At 44.5% G+C, this 26,383-nt stretch overlaps 1 protein-coding gene across 2 annotated transcripts in view; it reads right to left on the reverse strand.

Annotated features, from left to right (window-relative positions):
* DCC (DCC netrin 1 receptor) overlaps nucleotides 1-26,383 on the reverse strand; it is a 563,445-nt gene that overhangs the window by 210,294 nt on the left and 326,768 nt on the right. For both annotated transcript variants that reach the window (XM_080371917.1, XM_080371916.1), the window contains exons 6-7: nucleotides 15,275-15,429; nucleotides 13,571-13,691 (exon numbers count right to left, since the gene is read on the reverse strand). In XM_080371917.1, coding sequence (XP_080228043.1) covers nucleotides 13,571-13,691; nucleotides 15,275-15,429 — 276 coding nt within the window. The remainder of the gene's footprint in view (nucleotides 1-13,570; nucleotides 13,692-15,274; nucleotides 15,430-26,383) is intronic.

Below are 26,383 nucleotides of genomic sequence, written 5' to 3' on the forward strand. Positions count from 1 at the left end.
CCAGACGTCACCCCGAACCTTGGCCAATGCTGACCGAAGCAAACAGAAATTCATTCATCTCACCACCTTCTCACACTGCACTTTGGCTTTTCCAGACAAAGCTGTTTTCAGGAGGATTCACTTTAATTTCTAATTTTAGATACATACTATTCTCCAGTCAAATGTAATGGAAATTAACTTTGTTTTTAATGTTTTGTCATCTGATTGAATTGAAAAATGATTGCATTTGATAGCCAGGGTGCAGACAAATAGTTACGCATCTGAGCTCCAGGTCTGTGGGGAGAGTCTGGGCAGTTCCCACCACTGCTGGTGCGCGGGGCAAATCACAGCTGCTGAAGGGAATCTATAGAATTTAACATCGCCCTAATTAAGCCATTAAACTCAGCAGGTTCCATCTGCCTTTACCTTGGTGTGCCAGATAATGTTTTTGGCCCATAGTGATTATTCCCCATAAAAGAGAAAACGGAGTCGCACATCGCCAGCATGGGGGATGCAGGATCAGGCTCTCCGTGCCCTACCCATGCAAACCACGCTGTTAATTGTCCTATTGCTTGTAATAATTACAAAAAGGCAACCGCCCCCACCTGATTGTCAGGCTCCTTACCCAATTCCTGTTTCTTCCCAGGGTTAACAGCTGTGACAGACACTTCAAAATTATCTTCCACTCTTCCACACCACTAGATTCGCAAAATTTCACTTGATTCAACTGAAACCGCCGTCGTAGATGTTTTAACTGACAAGAATCATGAACAGCTGTTGCTACCTGAAGGATAGACACTAACTTTTGGCAGGGAAAATCCTGCCAACTGTTTCCGTAATGAAATTGTTAATCTCTCTGAACAGCTCAGAAATCTAACACAGGTAACTTACAAATAACGGGGCAGGAAAAAAACCAACCAAGAACACCAAAGCAAAAACTAAGAGGTAAACAAAGGATATCTAAGATTTATTTATTTTTTTTAAACCAGGATTAAGGGAAGATAAATGTAAGGATATTAGAAGTCTGAATTCCTTGGAAGCAAACTAAGGCATTGCTCTTAACCACAGCTTTGGTCCTGGAAGGAGATGGACTCCTTACCAGGTGGCCACCATAAACCAGGACCACGGCCACCTAAGGTCAACATGGGTGAGCAAAAATCTATCAGCCTGAACATTAATGTCCAGAATAGCAGATAGTACAGTAGTTGATTCAGCATTCTTCTGCCACAAGGTGCTCAGGTAGGGAGCAAAGGGTCCCTCTCTGCTCCTGAAGACGGGAAGGACACAACGAGGGGCATCCAGTTTGGTGGAGGAGCCCTTGGGGTGGCCAGCAGCAGGCGAGGGGCCTGGGGGAAGGAGGGGAAACGTTGGGGCAGCCTGTGGACCTGCTCAGCACCCTTCAGGAACACCACCGTGCCCCGGGGTCTGGCTGTTCCTTTATTTCCCAGCATATGCATAAATAGCCAGCGCACCTCTGAACCATCCCCTGGCTATCAGATTCCTTTGTCGTCGCAGGGGCAAAGCAGTTGTATTCTAAAGACAGTATTTTGAAGATTTTTTCTTAAAGGATCCTGCCCACAGAGCTGTCACAAGTTTGAGAGAAACAAAAAGTGTATGGGAAGACTAAGTACGTCCCCTTCTTCCTCCCTATTTTCTCAACAGATGATGCTGCAGAAGGATGGAGAGGACAGAAATACGTGTATTTTTAGTTTGGGACAAAAGGAGAGAGGGAAATAATTCTTTTCCACAGTTTCCCTTTATAAAATACTTTTTTTTTTCCTCATGTCAATCCTGATTTTCTTGTATGTGCTTTAAGAGCTTTTTGGGCTATCACTTCCCCCCTACACCTTTTTTAAAGAGATATTTATTTTTTTAATTGAAGAGCTAGATAGATGAAATCCTGGAATTCCAGCACGTCCGTTCGAACCCTTGCTGTGGGTTGAGCAGATCTGCGCTGCTGGGAGGAGAGGGCTCATCCTCACACTGAAGCTGCCCCAGCTCTAAAGTAGCATAAAATAATTAACCCCTCACTGAACAAGAGACCAGGGGCGAGGGCAGAACTCTTCAGCAGGGCTTTCGGAAATTCAAGGCCAAAAACCCCTTGTGCTTTTCTTGAACCTAGTCTTCGCTCAAACCAACATTTCTTTCTGTAGACGGGAGCCCCGTGAATATGGAAGGAAACGAACTGGAAACACCTTTCACCCCGAAATCCGCGGCAGGATTAAGACCCCTCTCGTGGGATGACAGGTTCAAATCCCATTAGGTAGAAGGACAGCACTGCCATACACCGCACGCGATGGCTGCGGTTGAGATTCTGGGGGAAATATAATGATATAAAAGAATCTGCAGAAAGAAGATGCACGAGTAAGAGAAATCCTTTAAAGTGAATCAAGATAATGCGATCGTTTTTATTTTGGTTTTTTTTTCTTGAATTTCAACAGGCTGAAGGGACAATATCTTAAATATGAAAATAAGGTGTTTGCTAGCAAAGTGTTCACCTGCAATGTCACGCAGCAGAGATGTGCCATCAGCTTGCAGACGCAGCTCAACCAGACCAGCAGGACAACTTCTATCAAATGAAACCCTCGGACCTTTCAAAATGAACATCTACCCTTGCAAGGAAAATTACAGTAGATAGGGAAATTGATCCTCATCTCCACTCTGGTCGTACCAAGTCGTTGACTTCTGCAAATCTCTCTTTGTGGTCCTGCAATTTTAGCCGAAAGCAGACGTGTTTGAGGGAAACGGGACCGTCATATCATCGGCTTTACGGGGCCATGGGTAAGAGAAACCCTCCACTTGGAAGTGTGCCCGGGGCGCAGCGCAGCGCTGGCTCCCAGATGTCCACGCCAGGAAAAGTGTCCTTTTTTCCCTGCTGGAGGGGCCAGCACATTTAATTTTGACAGGACAAATTTCAGAGTACATGCTCCAGGACAGTCAGTGGTAACTTTTGATGGCTGCTCACCTTGGCCCTCTATTCCTCAGAGAATCGGGGTGTTTTCTGAACAATAATAGCTCTCACTGTCGCCAGCCACCCTTCCCCAGCCCAATCTTCCACTCCCAGGGAAAGGAACAGTAAGGCGAGGATGCTGCTGAATATAAATAGGAGTAAAGCACATTATAATTACAAATCTGGCTATCCAATGTACAGCTTTAAACCCTGAAATGATAGGCTGACACTGTCATCCCAACCCAGACACCAATTACAATTACATCTAACCAAGGCCACTGAGCCAGACAGGGGAAGGGCTGGATGAAAGATGCACCATCTCAGGGATTCATCTCCGCAACTTCCAAGAAATATTGTTCAGCAAATTATTAGCAAATCACTCGAGCTAAATAATTAATGTTTAAACAAGGGGCACGATATTATTCCCGAATGGTGTGTGGGGGGAATGGGAGAGAAGGAAGATACTGAGGTGAGGAAGGGGGAGAAGATGAGAAGCTTGCTTTTATTCCCCCCACCCTGTCACTCAGATAAGACATTTGCATTCCTAGAATAAATGTGCCTGCTTCCTCCCTTCCGAGCTTGCACAAGGCCTTTTTGTGTGTGTGTGTGTGTGTGTGTGTGATTTCCCCCTGCCACACACACATTTTATTTTTTCCCCCTTATTACTCTCTGATCTGACAGATGTAAACACACAAACAGAGAAAGTCTGAATCCACATCAGAACCAAAAGAAAGGGGGTGGGGCGGGTGGGGTGTACGTGTGGAAATCATCATCTTTGCCCCCCAGCCCATGCTCGGCAGTGTCAGAAGGCAGCAGCACTGCTTTGATCTTAACAAGAGACTTGCTACTCTTAAACTCTAAACCGAGCTTGTGCTGCAAAATCAATCTGTGAGCTCATTACATAAATCCATATTAAACTATTTAGTCTATATTTAACACTATAACAAGGATAGTCAGGGTGAATTAAATGGATTTTATTCCAGGTGGCAAAGAGCCAAAGTTTGCCCTTCCTCTTTTAATTATCTCCCAGCTTCATCTTTTGCAATGCTGAAAAATGACTTTTTGCACATAGGAGAGCACACGCAAACACACGTACACAGGGATGGCACAGCTCTCAGTCTTTTATTGTGGGAGCTCTAGGTGCTAATGAAATCAATATATTCTGGTCTTCAGGGTGATATTGGCAGCACATTTTTTTTTTTTTTAATCTCAGGCATGTGCTCCATATGTCCTCCTGTACCACTGGCCCCAGGTACGAATAAAAGCCAAATGAATACAATATCTAGCTGTTTCCTTAATAGGACCACGTGTCAGTCTCTACACGTTTGGGGGTTGTTTTCCCTAAATCTTTCCATCAGGGAGCAAGGATACAAAAGTTAGCACCACTGACAAATATGCCCAAAGACTCATTTGCTCTTTTCCCCATAAACCAAACACGTTCTGCTATTTCTTACCCTTTCTTATCATTGATCAAATGGCAGAGCTCAGCAAATAGGTTCCTGCTGTGAAGGTGACAGGGTAGTGCACTACACAGACAAACCCATCAGTGCTCAGGACTGCAGACAATGCATCCCCTGACCTTATTACTCCTGAACTCTGCTGTGCAACTTCATCCACGCTTCTAAAGGAAACCGTTAACATTTAGGGAAAAAATGAGCACCTGTCACTCAATGACCAAAAAGAGGAGGTAACTTAAAAACAATTAAGCTCTCCCTGGCTTGCGAGGTGACATCAAGTGGAATGAAACACCCAGCTATAGGTGGCCAAAGGAGCAAGGCTAAAAGATCATGAAGCATACAGAGGTGAACAACTCCTGCTCCTAGCCAGCGTCCAGCTATAGAATATATGCACACCTCACACTTTCCAACGTAGTTACATTAAGGCCACCTTTGATAAACAGCCAAACAATTGAAGGTTTGGGGCAAAACCTTTGTCACACCAGCAGTTTAAACACCGGTCCCTCTTCTCTGATGCTTTTCTCCCTATTTCTCCCCCCGATTCCTTCCCTTCAGGTGGTTTAAAAGAAGAAAGGCTAAGCCCACACAGGCTGCTACGTCCAGTAAAGCCCCCTTACAACTTCAACTGTGGAAACTCAGGTCACAGATGTTTCCCTGGGAAGAAGGGCAGAAGGATCTCAGCCTCTGGCCAACCCTCAGAGCCCCCAGAGGACGACAGATGCTCAGGAATGACCATGGCTTCTCTGAAACTTGCTCCGTCACCTCTCCAGACGTGCGGCAAGCCCCGCCATCTGTAGCCTCCCTCCATTCCCATTCCATTTCTTCTTTTCCCGAGTTTGCAAGATCAGCTGTCACTGATGCTCTGTTACTTGAGCGCATGAATACATCGAAGGTCTCTTTTAAAATCTTAATCACCTGGTACCTTTATAACAAAGAAAGAACAAGACGATCACGCCTTCGCAGCCTACTCAAGTAACCTGTACGTGCCAAGGCCAAAACCCCAAACCCCCTCCACACATAGACCAATGAACAGTGACTCTTCCCCTTTCAGTGTATGAAATTCATTTACATGGACATATGGCTATATAGACATGCACAGCTTCTTCCAAGCCGTGAGGAGCCCGATGTTCCCAAAGCAGGGAAGAACACAAACCCACTGGCCCCTGGAGAGCAGGAGACCCTGCGCCAGGCGGAGCGGAGGGGGAGCAGATGCACAGCCACCAGGTCCAAGGGGCAGCAGACACCCGCAGCCTCGAGGCTGAGACTTCCCTGACCTCACCTCCCATTCCAGCTCCTCCAGAACCGGACTTGGCACCTTGTATAGATTTTTCTGTAGCGTTACTTTGCTGTGCAGTACGTCGCCTTGCTCTCATGAAAACAGAAAACACTGAGGTTATTTACACCAAACCTAAATGAGCAACTCCTCAATGGCTTTTCAGGAAAACCTGTTTTCTTTGCACTTAAAATTCCTCTACGAAAAATAAAGCTTTCTGGTACAGAAGCCTAGTCATTCACACAGTATTTCCAAACCCCCAAATCTCCTTTTCAAGGTTAAAAAAAAAAATAACCAAACAAAAAACCACCCCCAAAACCCAAACAACAAACAACCCCCCCCTCCAACCAATAAAATACTCATAGTAAAGAGTTCCTATATGAATTCATTATGTTTAGCTATCTGCAATCTCATACAGGACTAAAAAGTACATCACTTTCCATATTTATAGCAGAGTCATTTCAGTTCTGCTATTCCAAGAAATTAAATTCTAACAGATCGCAAAGTCTTAGAACTAATTGTGCCATTATTCATTCTATCTTGTGATTATTCTGACATTACCATGTAAAGTCATTATACAGTAAGTGATACTTTAATTAACACCACTTAAACCCTAATTGTATTCCGGTTTCCCATGATTATTATTTATCAACATACATCCTTTATTAACGACAAAAAAAATCAGGGTAATGCTGGATTTTAAATGGTTAATAGCATTATAGGAGATTATTACTCTTCTCTGCCGTGTCCCCCCCCCCCCCCCCCCCAATCCACCAGCAAGAGGAAAGACATCCTACTTCATACCAGGAGACATCTCCTGGTCTCACCACACTCACACAACCCCTCTTTTCCCAGAGCAAGGCTTCCCTCTTGCTGAATTTCTCCTGGACTGTCTGAAATTTTGCCTCCACTGCACTTTTGCTCCGTCAGGGGAAAGCAGAGTGACTCCAGCACGGCAGCTCTTCTCCTGAGCTTCAAAGGAGACTGTGGTGGTGCAGAAACCCCGCTGCCAAGTTTTTAATTCATCACAGCTCTTACAGAACAAAGCCACCAATTTTTAAACCATTATTCGAAGACAAGATCAAGCATCTCTAACCGCATCTTTCCAGAACCTGTTGGAATTCAAGATTTCCAGCAACATTCCCTAGATTAACGGAAAGCAGAGCCAGACACGAGCTCATGAACCCAACTCATCCTTTCCTACACCCCATGGCCAGCTGAAAAATATACCTAGCAGATAGCTACCTAAGCTGTGCTGTAAGACCTGCAAAACTGGATGCTCCAAAAACCTTCCAAAAGAATCCCTTTGGAGTGCATCTATCTAGAGGTGCCTTCTAAGCACCTCTGCTGGTTTTAGGGTGGCCCTTCTATACCAACTTTTTTTGAACTCGCAAAACATTCCACTGATTTTGCATTTTTGCATACGCCTGTTATAAATCCCCAGTAAGGCATCATAATATTATAGGAAAGACCACCATAAAAGCATACAAACCAAATTTATTCTTACTATTATCAGGATGATTACTGCTTATGCAGTGCAATAAATATGAACAGCTTACCAGTTGGGCATACCAAAACAAAGACGCTCAATCTCATTTCGACACAAAAAATCCTTGATGCCACGGTTCAGGAGGTTATTCTTCTCCCCATCCCTGGGCATCACATGCTCTTATGGCTTTTTGCTGCCAGTAGTTTCCCCTGCAGCACCAGCAGCAGGGCTCAAGGCAGGGTGACAATAGATATAGCACATTAAATTCCTCCAAGGCCCTGAGCCGCTGGGGCTGTCATCTCGCCTTTGGGAATAAATGATCACCCTGGAGTCACGGCACTTCATCCTTGGAGCTGCATCCCATGGAAGGTTACACCTCATAACCCTAAGGGATATTTACACCTTTGTGCCACTGCTTGCATTTCAAAGCATCTTAAATACTTGGGGCTGTCTCACAGCTAACTAGAGTGCAGCTTTTAGAGCACAAATCCAGCGATGGGTTGCACGCCATAGGATATGTCAGGGGAAACCCTCCTGCAGTTACAAGCAGGCTTGGAGGGTGCTGAGGCTGCTCAGATGGTGCTGGAGAACCTCGTGCGATGGAGAGTGATGCCGCAGACCAGGTCCCTGGTCCCTCCCTGGTCACAGCACCCCGGAGCCGTGCACTTTTCTCACCAAGATCTACCTGGCAATGCCCAAACCGGAGGCAGCGAGCAAGCCATCAAGCTCAGCGGGGCAAAGGGTCCCTGGTCCAGGGCAGGAATTTGTCCCCACACACTTTTATTTAGCCAAAGTCCATACAATCAGTGGAACTTGCACCACGTGCTTCAATAAAGCTTCAGGAAATCAATACATTTCCACATCCCAGCAGAACTAACATTTTCTGTGTTCAAGAAAAAAAAAAAAAAGTAATACATACACAATTCTACTCTAAAATTTATGGGTATGGGTGGGATCTTGAAATAGTCTCTCACTTCTTTCTTCTGCTCTGCCTACGCAGTGCAAAGTGGCTCTGTGAAATTTGCTATTTCTAATTCAGGGCAAAAAGAGTAGGCTGAACAGGGAGCACACTCCAGCTCCCTCCACAAAGGCAGGAACAGCACTGTTAGCACACACATCTGCCCAACCTCCTCCAAAAATTTCCAGTGCAGAGCATTCCTCAGCATTGCTTTTTTACTGGTTTACCAACTGTTAAAACCCCACCCCCCACCCCCTGTTTTTCCTGATATTTGAAAACACGGCTACTATTTCAGACAAATTTTAAGGCTAACCCCATCAGCAAAATTCACATACAGGGTGTGGCTTTCCAACAGACCTGCCAGGGCTACAAATCTGCAGTTTTAATAAAATAATAATAATAAAAAAAAGTTCAGTTTCTTAGCACAGAGATGGATTTTATTTTGTGGTGGGTTTTTTAATGGGAAATTAGAAGTGTTACTACACTATCATTGGAAGTAACAGTAGTAATGGAATTAGTAATTATAAACAATACTAATGAAAATAAAGGGAGGGGAAGTGGTGCCTCACAGAATGTTTTTGTAATAGGGAGAGAGGAAGGGTTTTGAAAATTATTTGAGTCAGCCTCTGCTTCTTCGGCAAAGAAAACTAATTCACAGGTTTCCCAACCCTAGAGTCTTAGACGCAAATGCAAAGTCTTTGCGAAGATCTTGCGCATGCAAAAATGTTAAATCTGCTGGTTGCTAAGCTGAAAATCTGACATGAGCACGAGCTACGCTACTTGTAAGTAGAGGAATTAAAAAGAAAGAAGTACGTGACCAGAATGGCGATGCTAATGGCACAGAAAGCTGAGCTCCGAGTCCACCTGCCCGATGGGGACCAGCCATCGAGGACCGCACCACCCACGAGCTCCAACGCTCTGTACCCATCCCTGCCCTCCCTGCAACAGCCATGCTTGGGCATCCCAAACAGCTGGATATGATCCGTGGGCAGACACGCGATCCTTCCTTCAACTAATTCTGGCTCTGCGTCCCTCCTTGCACGGCAGCACCAGCAGCCCAGGTGCCGGTTCGGTTAGCCATGCCACGCAGGGCATCGTTTTCTTTGTCGCCCTGTTTGCCAAATTAGCTACCACTCGTAACGCCAGGAGCGACGCCTGATTTACAGCACTTTTAGCAGCCTCCGGGAGAGAGCACCTGCCTAAGCCGAAGATTTGTCGAGCAAGGAATTTATTGCAGGAACATCGCTAATAATTATCCTACCTTACACACAAGTTGATTACTACAGGGCTGTCTTTATCTGATCTCTCACCTACTAGAGTAAAACAATCCTTTCACATATCTCGTGAATATCTGAAGGATATTTCTGCGAGAAGCCACTGGCATAAATCAAATAACTGTCTGGGAGCTCTTTATAGGAAGATTTTCCTCTGGGACACTCTCCTCATCCGAAAGTTATGTGTGTCCATCACTCACCACCACGCTGTTCTCTATTCATTTTCTACGTGTGCAAATAACAGGGTTTATACAGTTATAAAAATAAGACAGTCGGCTGAAATCTCTTTCATCTGCTTTTTCTTGCTGAGAATTTCTTTCCCAATCCACGTAACCAGAAGCACACACGGTAAGGCTTTATTCCGGGTACCTGCCCAGTGTGACCACCCGTTCCTACAGATCGCAGGGAGCCCATCGCCCTTTAGCAGAGCCAGGGAGCAGAAGCAGGGGAAGCCAAGCAGTGGAGTGGCCTGAGAAACCCTGAACGTGTGTGTTGGAGATTTAAGGATTTCAGTTCTCCCATCTGGCTCATCTATTGCTTTGTTTTTTACAGAAATAAGAAGCATTTAAAGTTGCTTTTTTTTTTTTTTTTTCCTTTTCTTTTCTCCCCCGTTATAAAATAGTGAGCAATCTCTTCCTAAGAGGATAACATTATGGTTGATAATGGGAAAGAAAGAAAAAAGGAGGAGATACAATCCCAAGCACCTTTTCCCCAAAGTCTGCTGGAATCCACAAATGTACTTTGATTTATTGACTACAGCGTGTATTGCAGCCCATCTACCACCACTTACTTATTTTACTCTGAGTCGTAATGCACTAAGTACAATGCCTCTCCAGTCTTAATCTCAGTTTAAAACGACAGAAATTTGGTATTTCTCAGGGAGCTCGTTGGCTTTTTATAGCCTAAGCAACACATACCAAAATAGTTTTGAGCATCCTATAGCCACATCCGAATACTAAAAGTGGAAGCTATTATCTGTGCGAGCTCACAGCCTGTTTGGCTTTCACTTCTCATTTCATTATCATCTAACTCTAATTTAGCACCACAGCCTTTACAAGGGGTATATTTGATCTCAATCTGAGCTCATTTATACTCACTTTAATGCCAACTTTAATGCCAACTACTTCAGGTCCTACAGTTAAAGGTGCTCGGCAGGGGACGTGAATCCACACATCTGTGTAACAATAGGAGCAGGAACACCCAGACGGATTACAGCCCTCTACTCAAATAAAACTTCCACTCCCACCCCCAACACAACATATTTAGCCCATTGGATGGTCCAAATTATTTGTAATAAATAAAAGCAACTACCTCTAATCTTAAGAATGACACACACGAAAAAGAAGTGGTTAGTTTTATCCTGATGTAAATTGGGGGTAGAAATCACCATTAGGGTAAAATCATTATTAGTTTAATAAAGGGTTGGTTTGACCCCAGCTGGCAGAAAAAGGAAGCTTGGAGAAGCCCTCGACATGTATCTTTTTACGGCCCTTCTATTAACGGCTCCAGAAAGGGATGATGGCTATTAACGAGTATATTGAAACTTCCCTGGGCTTTCCTCAAAACACCCACACAGCCGGCGTGGGCTCTGGGGGCTCATCGCCTGTCCCAGGAAGGGGGGAGCCCCTACCAGAGCCCAGCTCCCCAGCAAAGCTCACGCTGAGTGTGGCCCAAAGGATCAAAGCAGAGGGGGCTGAGTCCCTCCCGCCATGGCCAGCGCCCCCCCCCCCCCCCCTCATTTGTATTTAGAGCTGGCTTCTCCACCATCTGTGCAGGCTGGCCCTCCCTTCATCTCCCAGGAATTGGAGTGGCATTGTTAGAAGATCTGATTAAATAGCCAGAAAAAAGTAATCCATCACTTAAAAAGGAAAATGGAAACAGTTTACAATGGTGTCCCGTAGCTCTTTAGGATTTTCTTTTCATTTTCTTCTATTTTAATTTTAATCCAATGCCAAACACAATAAACACCAACACCGAGCGTAAAATTTACTGACAGCATTTCACTTGCAATGACTAGCTGGGAGCAGCAACGAGTTATCACTTTCCCCAGGGATGATCCCAGCACCAGATTAAACCCCGCTGCAGCAGGGGCTGGCCGCCTGCTCCCTTCAGATGTTCATGCAGGTAAATATAATCCAAGTGCACGGACCAAATGTGAGATTCAGCTTAAAAGCAAGCAGAAAGAGAACAAACAAAAAGCTAAAGCAAAACAAGTGCGTCTCCCATAGCGAGATCTGAAGAGGAACAGGCTGGTACTGAGCAGGATGAGGATCCCAGCCAGGATCTCCCCAACATGACATGAGATGCGTTTTCTGCCAGTGAGAACCAGTTTGTAAGTGCCTTCTCATTTTTAAATTCGTCCCTAAGGGAAGAAAACTTCATTGTCCCCTCTGGTGACCCCAGGGGGAAATGCCCACCTGGGCAGACGCTGGGCTGCACCGGCTGGAGGGCACGTTTGGAAGCAGGAACCCAAATCAATATCTGCCCCTCCATCCTGGTACCCAACCACTGACCTCAGGCAGCCGATGGTGCTGAGGAGGGAGCCCAGGCTGCGGGGTCACACTAGCAGGAGGAGGAGAACAATGATGACTCTACAGACATTACACTTCTTCTCTAGTTCCCCCCCGCTCCTGACTCTTCTCCGACTGCTTGATGGGGACCAGCACAGTTTCACGGCTGCAAAGTGGGATGAGCACCTAGGGGAGAGGGGCTGAGAGGTGTTTGACAAGTCCCCAGTTGCCACTGGAGTTGCTTTCATGCAGTGGAGGAAGGAGAGAGAGAAGAGAAAGAGACCAGGCTGAAGGAGATGCTGAATCTCAAAGGAGAAGCAATAAGAGGGACATGAGCTTTGAAGACAGGCAAAAATCCATGTTCAACCATTCATTTGGGACCAAGACAGAAAACAGAGGGAGAAACCTTAGCCCTGGTCCCATTTCAATCTGCCTTAAGCATCTGCATGGAGAAGGCATCGCAAACTGGGAATCTGTGGCTTTCAGTGGTCCTTCCTCCTTGCTTTTGCCTAAAGGTGGTCTCAGCCACGTGGTGCCACCACCTCCCCCAGTACTGCCTGGAATCATGCTGGATAATGGTGCCCATAATGGAGCAGCCCACAGGACTGGACTTACATGGATCTCAGCAAACATCCCTGTTCAGTCTCCAGCCAGAGGCTGATGATGTTTATTTACCAGGAAGGTGGGCCATGGCCATACCTATTTCTCTATTTCCAGATGGCCAGCTTTCTGGCAAAGCTCTTGGTGCTGATGTCACAGGAAATTTTCCAAAGGATTTCCCAAAGAAAATCTACAGTCCAAGCTAACGGCCTGGTTAATTGATCTCAGCCAAGCTGTCTCCAGCAAGTGTTTGGGGGCTACCAAGATTCTGCTCTTCCGAAGCCAAATGGGAGAAGGAACCATGCTCCAGCATGTTCTCTTGTTCTCAGCTTGCTGCCACAATCCCTGAGGAGCAGCAAGTGTAACCTGCAGCCCAGTGCAAGTCACGAATCATCTACAACCCGGAAACTTTGAAAGGCTTTTATCCATGTTTTACATCTCGTCTAGCTTCAGATGAAGACATCTTTCTGTTACTTAAAACCCCATAAAGCAGGAAACACTTACACTGCTGCACAGTGCAGTCCATAAAACTAAACACCTATTAATTTCAGGAGAAAATAAATAAATAAAAATCAATCATCCTTCCAGCACGTAGACACAAACCTTCTCATCTCAACAGTCAGCTGCACTTGATATCCCACTGCCAAAGTCTTCTTTTGCTTCCTCTCTCTGTCTCCTCTTCCCCGAGACAAACGCTCCACAACAATTTAACGCAGAAGTATGTCCGATGGAATTCCCTATCGCTTAGGGACCCCGCCATTCCCTCACCTCACCCATCTGTGGTCACCTTCTCGTAGTTCAGCGGCACAAAAGCCAACCGATAGATGGTCAAGGCATCGCCGCTGTCTTTCCACGTGGGTCTGCTGGGCCTCCAGAGTAATTTCTAGGACAAGGCCAGCATCTGTAATTGCCCCAGCAATCAAAACGCTTCAACCTATCTGGTAGCCTGGCCACGCTCTTAACTACAGCCAGCCAGCTGGAGAAGTAAGAGGGAGTAAAGAAGAGTAGCTGCTCATTTGGGATTTTGATTGTTAATAGCATTAATTACATCTACAATTCTGTATGTCCTTTGCATCTTACCAGGCTCGGGGATGATTAGCTGCGCACTGGCCTGTGCATTTCCAGCTTCATTTTCAGCTACACACTGATAAAAACCTTCATCTGACTTTACCAAGCCCAGAATCCGTAAGTTGCTGCCACCCTAGAGAGACAGCAAAAGAGAAAGAATGGAAAAGGGAGAGAATTAATTAAAAAACACCATCCAAAGTGAATGTGGATTAGAAAACTTTCCCAGAGCAGCTAGTTCTGTGAAACATGCTCCTGGTATATAACCTCAGCTCCAGCTCGCACAGCCCCAGCCCTCCGAGGGCTGTAACCATAGGAACAAGCATCTCTCGAGGCCTCATGCTCTCGGCGCTTGGTTTGACAGTGCCTACGGCCCAGGGGTGAACTCCCGTCCCTGCGGGGACCACCCAACCCCCTACTCGAGGCTTAAGCTCCAAATCACAGCCACCACGCGAGCACTGCTCGGAATTCTGTCCTGCCCCTTTGCTGCAGGGATGGTTTAAAAGCACTTCCAACTTCGGCATCTTTGAACAAACACTGTTCTGAAGGTCAAATCCTCCTTATGGCTCCAGGCCTGGAGATCCTCAAGAAAAGGTCACTCTACACTTACTTCATTTGAAACAGACTTAACTTCTAACTTCTGTTAGCACAAGCAGAAACCATTTATGTTGGGTTAAAAAAAAATATAAAATAATAAAACCTCAAGGGAGGGGTATGCTCTGGTTGTAACGTACCTTCCATTAACTACTGAGTGAAAGGATTTTCTAACATCTCCACCACACAACCGTGGCAGCCACAGAGCTGCCTTTCCTTTGGATGGCTTCTGGCTGCTTTCTAATAAGCAACAATGTATTAAAAAAAGGCTGAATTAAAAAAAAGGCTGAATTAAAAAAAGGCTGAATTTGCTATTCTTTATGGCAGAAGAAATCTATCCTTCATGAAAACCACGTTAGAAAACCCCCTTTTTTGTGATAGGCAATTCAAAGACATGATGGTCATCAATATTCTTTGTTACGAGGAGAAAAATCAGAAAGCGCTGAACCCTGCCACATCCCATGGCCTATGGAAATGTTCACAGTGGCCAATGCTTTCGGGGTGGTCCCTGAAGTCTCAGCTCCCTTACAAGTGACACGGCATTCAGGAGAGGCCAGCGAGACCAACCCTTTCAGAAAACACAGCGTAAATTCTTAGCCTATATAATAGTACCTAATAATGCCTATATAATAGTGGCATTTAAACTATGAGATTGGAGTCCCCGATGGGGATGGGCAGTATGCACGACAACTCTCTTAAAAAAAAAAAAAAAAAAAACAAAAAACAACCAAAAAACCCAACAACAACTCTAACCTGTAGCATTCTTAAACCCCTCTGTCCGAGCACTATTTCCTTGGAGAAGCCACCTATTATTTTTGTGCACCAAGGTCAATGGTAAGGAAGTCACTATACATGGCAAACCATGTTATTAGTAGCTACTGGTGCTTCTTTCTCCCCCAAAAGACCTCGTTCCACCATCACTAAAACCAGGAGACAGTATCAACGTACTTGACCTAACACAAGGAAAGTATCACATTGGGATGTGTTAGGAAGCAGCAGAAATTTTGTTTTCTTTGGGAAGACTGATAAGTTTACAAAGGCAACGACTGCATCAAGTATCAGAACGCATTTCAGAGCTCAGTAAAAAGATAAAAAGGTCTAAATAAGGGAAAGCCAGATAATTACCACTATCTGAAAATAGTCACTGGGAATGACCACTTCTCCATTCTTGATCCACTCCACCGTAGGCACAGGCTTCCCAGCCACGGCACATTCAAACTCAATATCGGTGCTCTCATAGGCATAAAGATTTGCAGGGCGAATTAAAAACCATGGAGGAACTGCAAAAAAGATCGGGCAGGGGGGAAAGAAAAGTGCAATGAGTGGATATAAATCAAGGCTTAGCAAGTAAATCATTTCAATAAGCCTGAAGAATATTAGACGTAAATAGAAAACACATCTGTAATTCAAATTATTCTCTTTAACCCTGAGCCTATTAAAAATTAAATACTAGGGAAAGCATTTATTTTCTAGAAAATACCCTTAAACAGTTGACGTTAACTTTTTTTTTGCCAAATGAAAGAATGCAAACCTCAATTTAGAAGACAGGGAAGATTTATGTATAACAAAATACATACATATATATATATATATATAATTCTCACTAAGTGAATACAGGGGTAATAAAATCACATTCATTTCAGCGGATTAGATGCCAAGTGCATACATAACGAGGTCCTACAAATCCATACAGGGACAAGACAAGTCCAAGAATTTGCAAGTATTTAGAGTAGAGACATTTCCATAGAACCAGAAGGACTTCTGCCTGGGCTTCTGGAAGATGAGGAGATAATCAATAACTAGGAAAACTCTCCTTAGTGATTGGAAGATGAAAAAGGTTGAATTATCTCTGCTGAAAACGAATTCTTATTAAGCCAGCAATTAGCTGTTGCCTTGTATTACTATAATGTATGCACCATTTTTTAGTATGTTATATGATATGCTAATTTAATTTAATTTCATCATTACCGTAATACTAGGATGATGGAAATTAGCAATTTGAGGAAAACTGCTAATAACATCACATTTCTAATGAGCAGCCCTCATTGTACTGGAAAACACATGCGAAGACACCGCAGCCCACGCACATTCCGCCAGCATCTGCAGGGGAAGGGCAGTCTCGGTTTGGAATATCCACAGTCGCCAGGAAGCCAGAATAAAATTCATTTCTAAATCCCATGCATGACTTGTCATTTCAGACAGAAAATCCAATTGTATTTCTGGAGCCATTACTCCCGACATCTGATTATAATATTAAAAAAAAAACCAACCCAAACATCACCCTCTACATTAAAAAAAGGTGAAGATTGCAAAATAAACTGTACAGAAGCTAAGGAATGTTAGAAGCGGGGCTGCCCTCGCCTCCCTAACTCAGAGCCCAGGTTTGCAAGGATTACAGCACGCTCTTCCATCACACCATCAAATTCTGTTCCTTCGCAGCTCCAGGAGGACCCTGCTCGCCAAAAAGAGCAATTCAGGATTTAATTTCAAGCTTCTTATTTAGTGCTTCATACTTTCTAGTTCTCAAATTTTGTCTTGCAAACAAAACGATTAATTTCCCAGTGTTTGCTGGGGTTTTGTTGGGGGTGTGTTGTTTTTTGGTCCCCTCTGGTTGTTATTTCTACAATACCCAAGTGAGCCACAAATGTTTTTAATCTTGTAGGAGCTGGACACTAAGAGGTGCTAGTAGCCAAGCTACCAGCCAACAGGCAAAAGCACCCCCTCATTTTTCTCCTCTGGCTAGGTATGATTTAGAGCAGCCTCTGTTATGCAGCACTCAATACACCAACGTGGTTTTTTTTCGCACATCAGACCAAAAACTCTCGTTAGGGACGCAGAAAATGAGAAAAACAGGTGCAAGTTAGAAACGCGTGGTGTAAGCGACCAAACCCGTGTCCATCAGGAATCCGATGGCAGGCATACAGATAAAATTGCGTTCTTCAGTGTTTGCATCTCACCACCTTAACTACAGAATATTTTTTTTTTTGCTTTACTGACAATAGAGTTTCTAAGCTTTAGAAATAAGCAGAGCCCCAGATATCATCACCTCTTCAGTCACATGCTCCCAATTAATACTGAGTGCTCTCCAAACAAATGAGGCAGAAATACTTTTGAGAAAATGAGGTTTTGTTTAGAAACTGTTTATAACACAAAACCCAAGCAGATCAAAGCCAGATGGCAAAGGTTTTTATGTCAGCATCTTATGTCACACTTAAAAAAGCACCTGCCCCGGGACCCTCCTGCACTGTTCCCCCATCTTCTCTATTCCTCTTCCAGATCCATCTCTCCTTCACCGTATATTTAATAATTGCAGATACCTAGAGGCTCCTGATCCAGTTCAGCTCAAACCCAACACATGCAAATTAAAACTGATGAGGTGTCCTGGTTAACTTAGCTGCCTAATTGCCTATCAAAAGGGCTCGGATGGATGTGTACATTCGGATCAGGAATGCTCCAGGCTGGGATGCTCTCGCTCTGCAGCCAGACAGGCATTCAACTGGGGTCTCCAGACCACGCAGCCACAATACAGGAAATTTTGTAGATGATTTTTCAAGTAAAATATCACTCATAAGGGAACATGGGTAACGAAGATGCTGATCAAGAGGTTGTTAAAAAATAGCGTTGCTTACGCCAGAGATACACAAAAAAAAGTAATTCAGTGGCCGAGCTACAAAGAATCAGCAGCGATAATATACCTCCAAGAAAACGTAATAAGCTCTTTTGGTAAGGAAAACATGAAAAAAAACCCTTTAAGAATGAATCACATTCATATGTTAATTTCTAACAGTTTTTTTTCCTTTTTTACACTAGAGCCCTAGCATAATTTATTCAACAAACTCACATAAACACAAAAGTATCTACGTAGTTTAGAAACCATGCAATCTTTCACAGCTCTGACAAAATTATAAACTACTCAATCTTCATTAGTGTGGTTTATTGCGATGTCATCAGAAGCCTACAATTAATTTATAGACTTGTAACTCTCAGATTCCTGCCAGTTATTCTTTATGATGCGCCCGCTCCGGGACCCTGAACCTGCTTGCCTGCAGCTCCTCATTCCCTCCACCAGAACTGTTGCTCCTCTCCCCCCATATCTCCCCCTCCCCCCCCCCCCCCCCTTTTTTTTTTTTAATTGCTGGCATTTTTATAGACTGCTAGAAATCTTGATGCATCCTTTTTTGGGTTTGTTGTATGGTTTATGTTCAGTATAGGCATGTCTGGGTGCTGAGTTTCATACAAAATAGTTGTATTTAACAACTGTAACGCTCTCACCAGCATCATTCCCACAGTGGGGGGGTGCACCCTGCATTTTTCTTAAGGTCACCATTAAAGCCAGTAAATTGCATCATTACTTTGTTGCAAATTATGCAGTATTAAATACAGGTAAGAGGCCACCAATACAGATAACGTAACACCCTAAAGCAGGCAGATGTAACACATTTAGATGGGAAATATGTATGCATATATATATGTGTGTAAAATGTCAAGCACTATAAATATACATTCCATAAATATTTTATATATCAATAAATGTCAGGTGCTGCCATATTTGCTCTCTCTCTGTTTTTTCTCAGTAGTGAATATTTTAAAGGCGTGCATATACGAAGAAGGCTGGTGACGTGGGTTGCAAAGGCAAGAATAATACATGCTGTTTTCAGGCTCCTTCTAATTGTATTGTGGCAATATAAAATGGTTTAAACAACCTGCAGACTCTCCCCCCCCCCCCCCCCCCCCCCAAACTTACAACACTTCACAGAATTTTTCTTTTGATTTTCTTAAAGTATTTTTCTTTTCTTCAGAAAACATCTGTGAACTGTTGCAAAGTGGGACTACAGCAAGATTTTTCCGGAACAACCTTGCAATGTAGGATGCTTATACTGTACTTTGCCCCAGCTCTGGGTGAAAGTCTTAAAATTCTATCTTCAGGCAAAAATAATTTAAAATAACACCTCAGAATGTTACACGCATTCCTTATCAGGACGAAGAGGCTTTCTAAATGTTCATTTTCATTATTTCATGTTAGCCCAGCTCTATCAAAATGCCCCAGTCACAGACTGAGGATATTTTACATTAGATACTGAGCCAAAAAAAAGGAGGAAAAACCCTAAAAGGCTAATGGAGATCTATAAAAGAAGATGTCCATGAGATTTTGGGTTTAACAGAATTCATATCAGCAAGTAGTATCACAGTCCTCACTACACATCTCCAGATAAATGATTAGGTAAGACCCCAGCGTGCAACCCTATTGACTTGGGAAGATTTTTATTCATCTGAATGATGAAACTTAAATGAAATAGAGGATAGGAGCCATTTTGTTGGGATGTGGCATCACAGGCTCCGATTCAAACTGCATCCCTGTGCCAGCACACCCCCGATGCCTCTGGGGAGGGAGAACCCTTCGTCTTCCGCAGTGCAAGGAAAAAAAAAATATGGAAGATTACATTGAATGTGTATAGCCCTGTAAAGATGATGGTCCAGCCCTGACCTTCACTTGCCCAAAGGCAGCTGGGATGAAGAACGTGCTCTGAAGGCTGTCCCGGCTGCCGGCCAGCACCGAAGCCCATCATCCCACATGGGCACCTACAAAACTCCTGGGAAGCCAGTGGGGGAACGATGCCACAACCACCAGTGTGGGTCTGGGTCTTGGCTCTTCAACACCGGCTTCAAAGAAAGGGGGTTTTCCCTTTAAGAACCACAGCTGGCTGCATTCTTTACCAAAAATGTCAAAGATGGGTTGTAATGAGCCTGCAGCAGAGGCTCAGGGACTAATGGAACGCTTGCCAGGAGAAACAGCTAGTTTAGAGAGCCGCATGTTGGGATGACCTCCCTAGTTCTAGAAATATCTTTTGTGAGATGACAGCTGATCTTGCGACAAGAGGAAACAATTTTCACTTGGAGAAATGTCAGCGTTTCCTAATGCAAAGTGTCTTCCCTTTGCATGTTTGAATAAAGAATGTGTTTCTACTGACCCAAGAAAGATAACTGCTGTCAGCAAATGCCCAACCCTGTCAGCCTTCTGCACGGGAAGATTTCCAATTGCATGTACTTAAAGGGTGGCTTTGTCATCTCATAGATTCAAAACCTTAAAAAAAAAAAAAAAAAAAAAAATCCCTTGTACTTTTCACTGCTAACTTGCGCAAACCGTGAATTGAAAATAAAGTTACATCAAGTGAATGTGCCAGGTTGTGTCTGCCTTAAAGGGAGTCAGCGCAATCCAACTCTAAGCCAACAGAGTCCTGCCAGATCTAAAAATGACAAGATAATTGGATTTTTATTTGAATATGGTTTTATATGTATGTATTTATGTATTTACTACTCATACCTGTTATACATGGAAATTCCAGAACCCTTATTTTTCAAGAAGTTAAAAAAAGAAATACCAAACTATGAATAGTATTACAATGTATGACCCTTTGGAAAGAGTCCAAGGCATGAAACCCTAAAACTCCACTAATGTGTAGAGTTCAACACACAGCAGCTTAAAATTACTCTCTCTCTATCTCTTACCATAGCTCTGTACCCTCATCTTACCCTAAACTCTACCCTGACAAGCAGAAAAACAATATGTTCTCAATGTATCTCCCCTCAGACCAGCCCTGAAGAAATAAATGAAAAATGAAGCTGTTATTCTACGTAAAACTTCATTCTTCACCAAAATAAAGGTATTACTTGTCTTACTTAATGATTTATTTTCATTCTGCTTTAGCTCTCCACACGAAGGTCAGCTTACACCATTACTGCCAAACAGCAGAAGTTCATGGTTCCCAAGAGAAAAAGAGCCGAGCCACCAAACCTGCAAATGACCCATGACCACGATCCCATGACAATGGGAGAGAAGGCATGGGAGACAGCTCCCACAGCTGGAGCGGGGCTGTTGCACCCAAAGCGTTCCCACCCCAGGCACCCACCACCTCACTTTGCACTGAACGTAGTAGAAACGTATTTTCATCAGTCTGAATCTCCCATCCTGCGGGTACCCAACAGGGACCCTCGTCCCTCAGCATAACTCTGAGCAGCCTTTAAACTTCCAGAGTTGCCCGTGGGTTCAAACGCATCCTTAGAGTAAAACAGTGGGGCCTGAGTAACAACCGGGGAAAACGGGCTAAGAACCAACACCCACCAGCACTCGTCTCCCAGTGTCTAAGGTTAGCTTTAGCCAACTGAAAAACTGCTAATCTTTCCACTCCGACACTATATAAATGAAAATAATCAAAATAAGACATTTTATTTTCAGGGACTGAATTACTAAATGCACTTCTGTTAACGAGCGTCCTGATGACACGTTTAAGGAAAAAGAAAATTTCAGTTTTATAAATTACGATTAATATTCTTCCTCATTCCATCCAAAAAACACAGCAAAAAGCGAAGCTTAACACTGCTCCCACCCCTCTTTCCAAGGGTGAAAATATTTCTGAAGTGCTGGGAGGACCTGTGCCGTGCCTGAAGAGCTACAAATCCTGATCTTAACTACACTAAAAGGTATTTTTCCTCATGGATTCATAGGAGCCAGCCCCTCACCCCAGTGCACAGGACAAGGAGACGCCGGTTTTGCAAGGAAAACCCATTGCTGCCTCTGCAGTGGTTAAATGCCCGCTCCTCACGGAGCCCCAAAGTGCTCTGATGGGGTCAGAGCAGTAGGGTTCATTAAGATGTTAAGAAAAAGGGATTTTGTCAGTAGTCCGCATCCACCAAGATTTTGTTCACACGCCGGGAATCAAGTAAGAAATTCAAATCACAAAACACGGCTTGCTCCTAGACGCTACGTGTCATTTCCCTTTTGTCTAAAAATTAGTTTAAAAAATTTGCCAAGGGCATCACTGTGTCTCATAAAAATTAAAGAAAACCCAACAAAAAACAACCACCCTCTTGAGGTTTTTTTGGGGAAGCTTGCATGGTCAGGTGGCTAATAACAGTTCCCACTTTATTGCCCTCCTGGTAGCCAGCCCCTAGTAAGTTCAGCAAGGTTGGTAATGACCCTGTGAAATCGCTCCCAGCTCCATCTGGCTGCTGTGACCTCCGCGCTGGGGAGCAGATGCAGCCGCAAGAGGGCAAAGCTTCAAGGTCTGCACAGGGAACGCGCACGGGCTCATCCCCAGGTTTCTGTGGAGTATGCTCTGTGTAATTCCTAGGAGCCCTACGGAATAAAAGCCACCCAACCTGAGACCCACACATCCTACCGCAGCGTAGCATATTATGGCATTAACATAAAAGTCTGTGAATTTCAAGCGTTTATAAACAAATCAAACCGATCATCCTACTAAAATGTTATTTTATCAGCATTTGGGAGGACTTGTGAAACACGGGGACACGCCCACCACCGGGCGAGAAGCTGGGCACGGAGGGATTCTCCCCCATGAAAACACAGTGTCACGTACAACCACCGAGTTACAAGCAACATGAAACAAGAGCATCCCAGCCCCTTGTAACAGGTAAAAATGTTGCTCCGGCTCCTGGCTGGGTTTTCCTGGCTGGGGACCACAGAAGCAGGATGCTGTATGTGTAACACACGGATAACGGACAGCCTGGGAAGGGAAAACTAAGGTCACCCATATCTGTCGATTTCTAACTACCTAAAGATTTTATTTTATTGCTGCCTTTATGACTTATAGGACAGACAACAGTTATTGACAACATCCCATCTGCCCTGGGAACAAAATGAGCGTTCATAATTGCGTATCAGGTCAAATTTTATCTTCGGATGCATTAACGTTATTCCTGTCAACCCCTGTGTAACAGGAATGCATGCATCACAGAATGGGCTTTCCGAAGGGTAATACGATACTGACAATTAGCTACATTTTGAGTAAATAACATGAAAGAGAAAATCAGGTTGTAAGAAAGTTGCAGACAGACTTGTATCCTCCCCCCTCCTTTTTTTTTTTTTTTTTATTTTTTTTTAATAATATCCTCCCTGTGTGCCTAAGGATAGCCTAAATGGGTATTAATGGGACCACAAAATGGGAACAGAATGTAAAGTCATGCTTCCCGGGGTCTCAGAAGGCACACCTGGTGGGTTTTCTTTTGAGTTAACACAAGATAAGCACTTAGAGGCACCAACTTCATCTCATCCAGAAACCCCCCAAAACACAAGGATATTCTACAGCCTTTCCCCCTAGGCATCCCCACAAGAGGCAGTGTTTGTGGGTAGACAGAAAAATAACTGGTGACCCTGGATGCTGCACCATCTCTCCTGTTCCCCACAGTACGTTAAGGACCAGCAAAGGATCTTTTCTGGAGCTCTTTGCCAAGATTTGTGCTGACACCAGTGTGCCCCATGCTACCAGACTCGATAATTGCCACAATAATGCATTGCATTTGGGGATCTCAAAGCAATATGTAGACATTAAATAATTCACAAGCATTTTACAGATAGATACACACACAGAGAGTAAATGACTTGCTCAAGGTCATGTAACATATCAGTGACAGATAATTAAAAGCTAGTGTAATTAATAGATGTCCCTGTGAGATTTCTGTATATCTAAGGCTCCCTTCCCTCTCCAGCTGCAAGAGCAAGCCGCCGCTTCGCAGTATGGATTTCCCAGGTTTACTTTCAGACTGGCTCCCTGAAAAATCCCTTTCGGGATCCGCACGTTTTTGCCGTGCTGCACCCAGAACGGTCCCAGCAGCCGGTGGCTGCTCCCGCTGGAGCCGGACCCGGTCCCAACGCTGGCTCTCATTTGCGAGCGGGTTGGTTGATGAGCCAGCCCCGTCTGCTCCATACAGCTCTCCTCCTCCCCAGCACTCTTCATTAAGGTTAAAAGTAACCACTTTAACCTCATCAAAAAGAAAAATGGAGAGGCTAAAACCAGCTAAACCCACGGCAGAAGTGCGGGGAACACTGTATGAGTTGATACCCCTCTTTGTTGCAGACACGATCTCTAATAAAAGCTTTTTTTGTTGTTGCTTTTTTTTGCAATTCCATTCCTTTTCCACTTCTGCAATGCAAGTGGCTTTCCCCATGGGAAGGAGTGGGGCCAGAGAAGGCGCCATTCCAAACGTATCCTGGCTGATGTCACCTTTTTAATTCAGGAGAAAACGTTCCCAAGAAAGCCATCGAGATTTGAAGGTGTACAGACAGTAAATCATGGGATTCGCTCCGTGACTCAGCCAGGTCCATGCACTGGCAGAGGACGGATCTGTGCTTGCTGAGGCTCATTGGCATGCCTCAAAAGAACAAGGAAAGTACTCTTACCTTGAGAGCCTCCAGCACGCTTGGAAGTATTAAAAACACAGACTTTTTAATGATTTTTTTTTAAGAAAAAAATATTATGGCAGCCCCTCTATATTTTTTCTTTCTTTAATTGCATTCTATTCATTCCCAAGCTAATATTTTGTAAAGAAAAATCAGCAATTGATCACATGGCAATACCCTTTCCCAAAGCATGCAAGCCGTTCTCTGGAACAAGCCATCCCGTCCATTAAATTAAACTAAAAATACATTAAATTAAATTAAAAATACAAGTGTTAATCCACTTGAATCACCCCATGAGCAGTTTGCCTGGCAGACTGAAGTTCTGCTTGGAGGAGGTCCAACACTAAAGACTGGCAACAGTTTGTCACTCTGCAAGAGGGAAATATTGAGGGAGTCTGCTGAAAAGGTACTTTTTTTTTTTTTTTTTTTTTTTTTGGAGCTCTTTGTATGGCCTCAATTTTCAGTTTATCACACTGTCTTAAAAGAAAGGGAAATGAGAAACTGAGGAGCAACCAGGTAAGACGGAATATGGTAGATGTATGGGACACATTACTGCACTCTGTTAGGATGTTTGCGGTACTTTCAGTACCATCCTGATGGACCTGGCAAGTTCAAGAGTGATTCTCATGTCATTTTTTCAGGCTCAGACATTAACTTTTAAATTACGCCATTCAGATGAAACCATTAACACAGACCGAGGGCAGACGCTCAGAACTAGTACCCTGGAAAAGAAAGACTCCAGACGTGCAGGGAGGGCTTTCCAAACCCCGCTCTGCAGAAGACTGCGAATGAAGAAGTGCCAAAAGGTAAGAAAACCTTCTGATTCCATTTTCAATCCCCAGAAATAGTCACGAGGAATCGCTGGCATCTGAGCTAACACAGCATTAAAGCAGAGGACAGCAGCCACCTGCCGAGTGCGATGCCAGCACCCTGCCAGCCCTCGTTCACCCACCCCTTAACCCCGGCACCCACTGCCTGTGCGGAGGGACCACTCCTCACCCCAGCCCTTTTGCAACTCACTGGATGAATTTTATCCCCCTCGCTCAGAATGAAGGAAGAGTGGGGAACAGCTGACAGAAGCCACGGTGGTCCCTGCCAGGTTCTCCTGCTCAGAAATCAAATGAAAAGAGACCCGGCATCAGGCTAACGCCAGCTCTCGCTCTAGGGGTCATGCCACTCCGTGGGCATGTGGCTGTCTATCCATACTAGCCGTTGAATAAATACACGCAATGTCATTTCACCTTCCTCATAGAGAGGTAAGGCTGACAGCCAGCAAGTGCTAGGTCTTAATGAAAGCATCAAAAAGCTCCATTTAGCTTAAAAACCTAAAAGCATATGCTAGGCAGATTTATTTTGGTTGATTTGGTTAACAGCCCTACCTGCCAGCTGAGTATAAAGATGGGAGCAACGGCAGAACATGAATGATGGAAAAGACTGAGGATGCTTTTGGTGCAGCTGGCACGACCCTCCCTGCACCCTGGCTGCTCTGGCACGGGCCGGCCTTTGTTCTCGACACTAAAATTGAAGCACCGGGAGATGAAAGGGCTTGGAGCAGCCCTCGCAGCTACAGGCACTTCATTACATGACCCCCCTTCTGCTCCAGGTGAGGCAGTTGCATTTTGATCAAAGAGAAAGGAATCAACAAGCTCTAATTCCATTAGCAAGCGAAAACAGCAATGATTTTTAACTAATCCAAGGTCACCCAGAATAAAATCGACTGAGGTAGGCATGAGGTTTTCACCAAAATATAAATCAGATGGCTATTCCTCTGGCAGCGGCTAAGTCACCTGCTCCAGCCACCCAAAGCCCCAGTCTTTGTTTTCCATTTGTTCCCCCAAAAGGCAGCACCCAAGCAGCAGACAGCCCTTGCACCATGCAGCCAGGATGAAGTGGGGTGAGGGGTCTCCTCTCCCGCAGGCGCCGCCGGGCACACCTTGCTCCAGCCCTCTCTCCCCAGATGCCCTGTCTGCGACCACCCAGAGCGGGGGGAAAACCACCCTAAAAACGCAGGTTGCTTCAAGCAAAGCAGGGGGATGGGC

Source organism: Falco punctatus, assembly GCF_963210335.1.
Source record: "Falco punctatus genome assembly, chromosome: Z".
NCBI lineage: Eukaryota > Metazoa > Chordata > Aves > Falconiformes > Falconidae > Falco > Falco punctatus.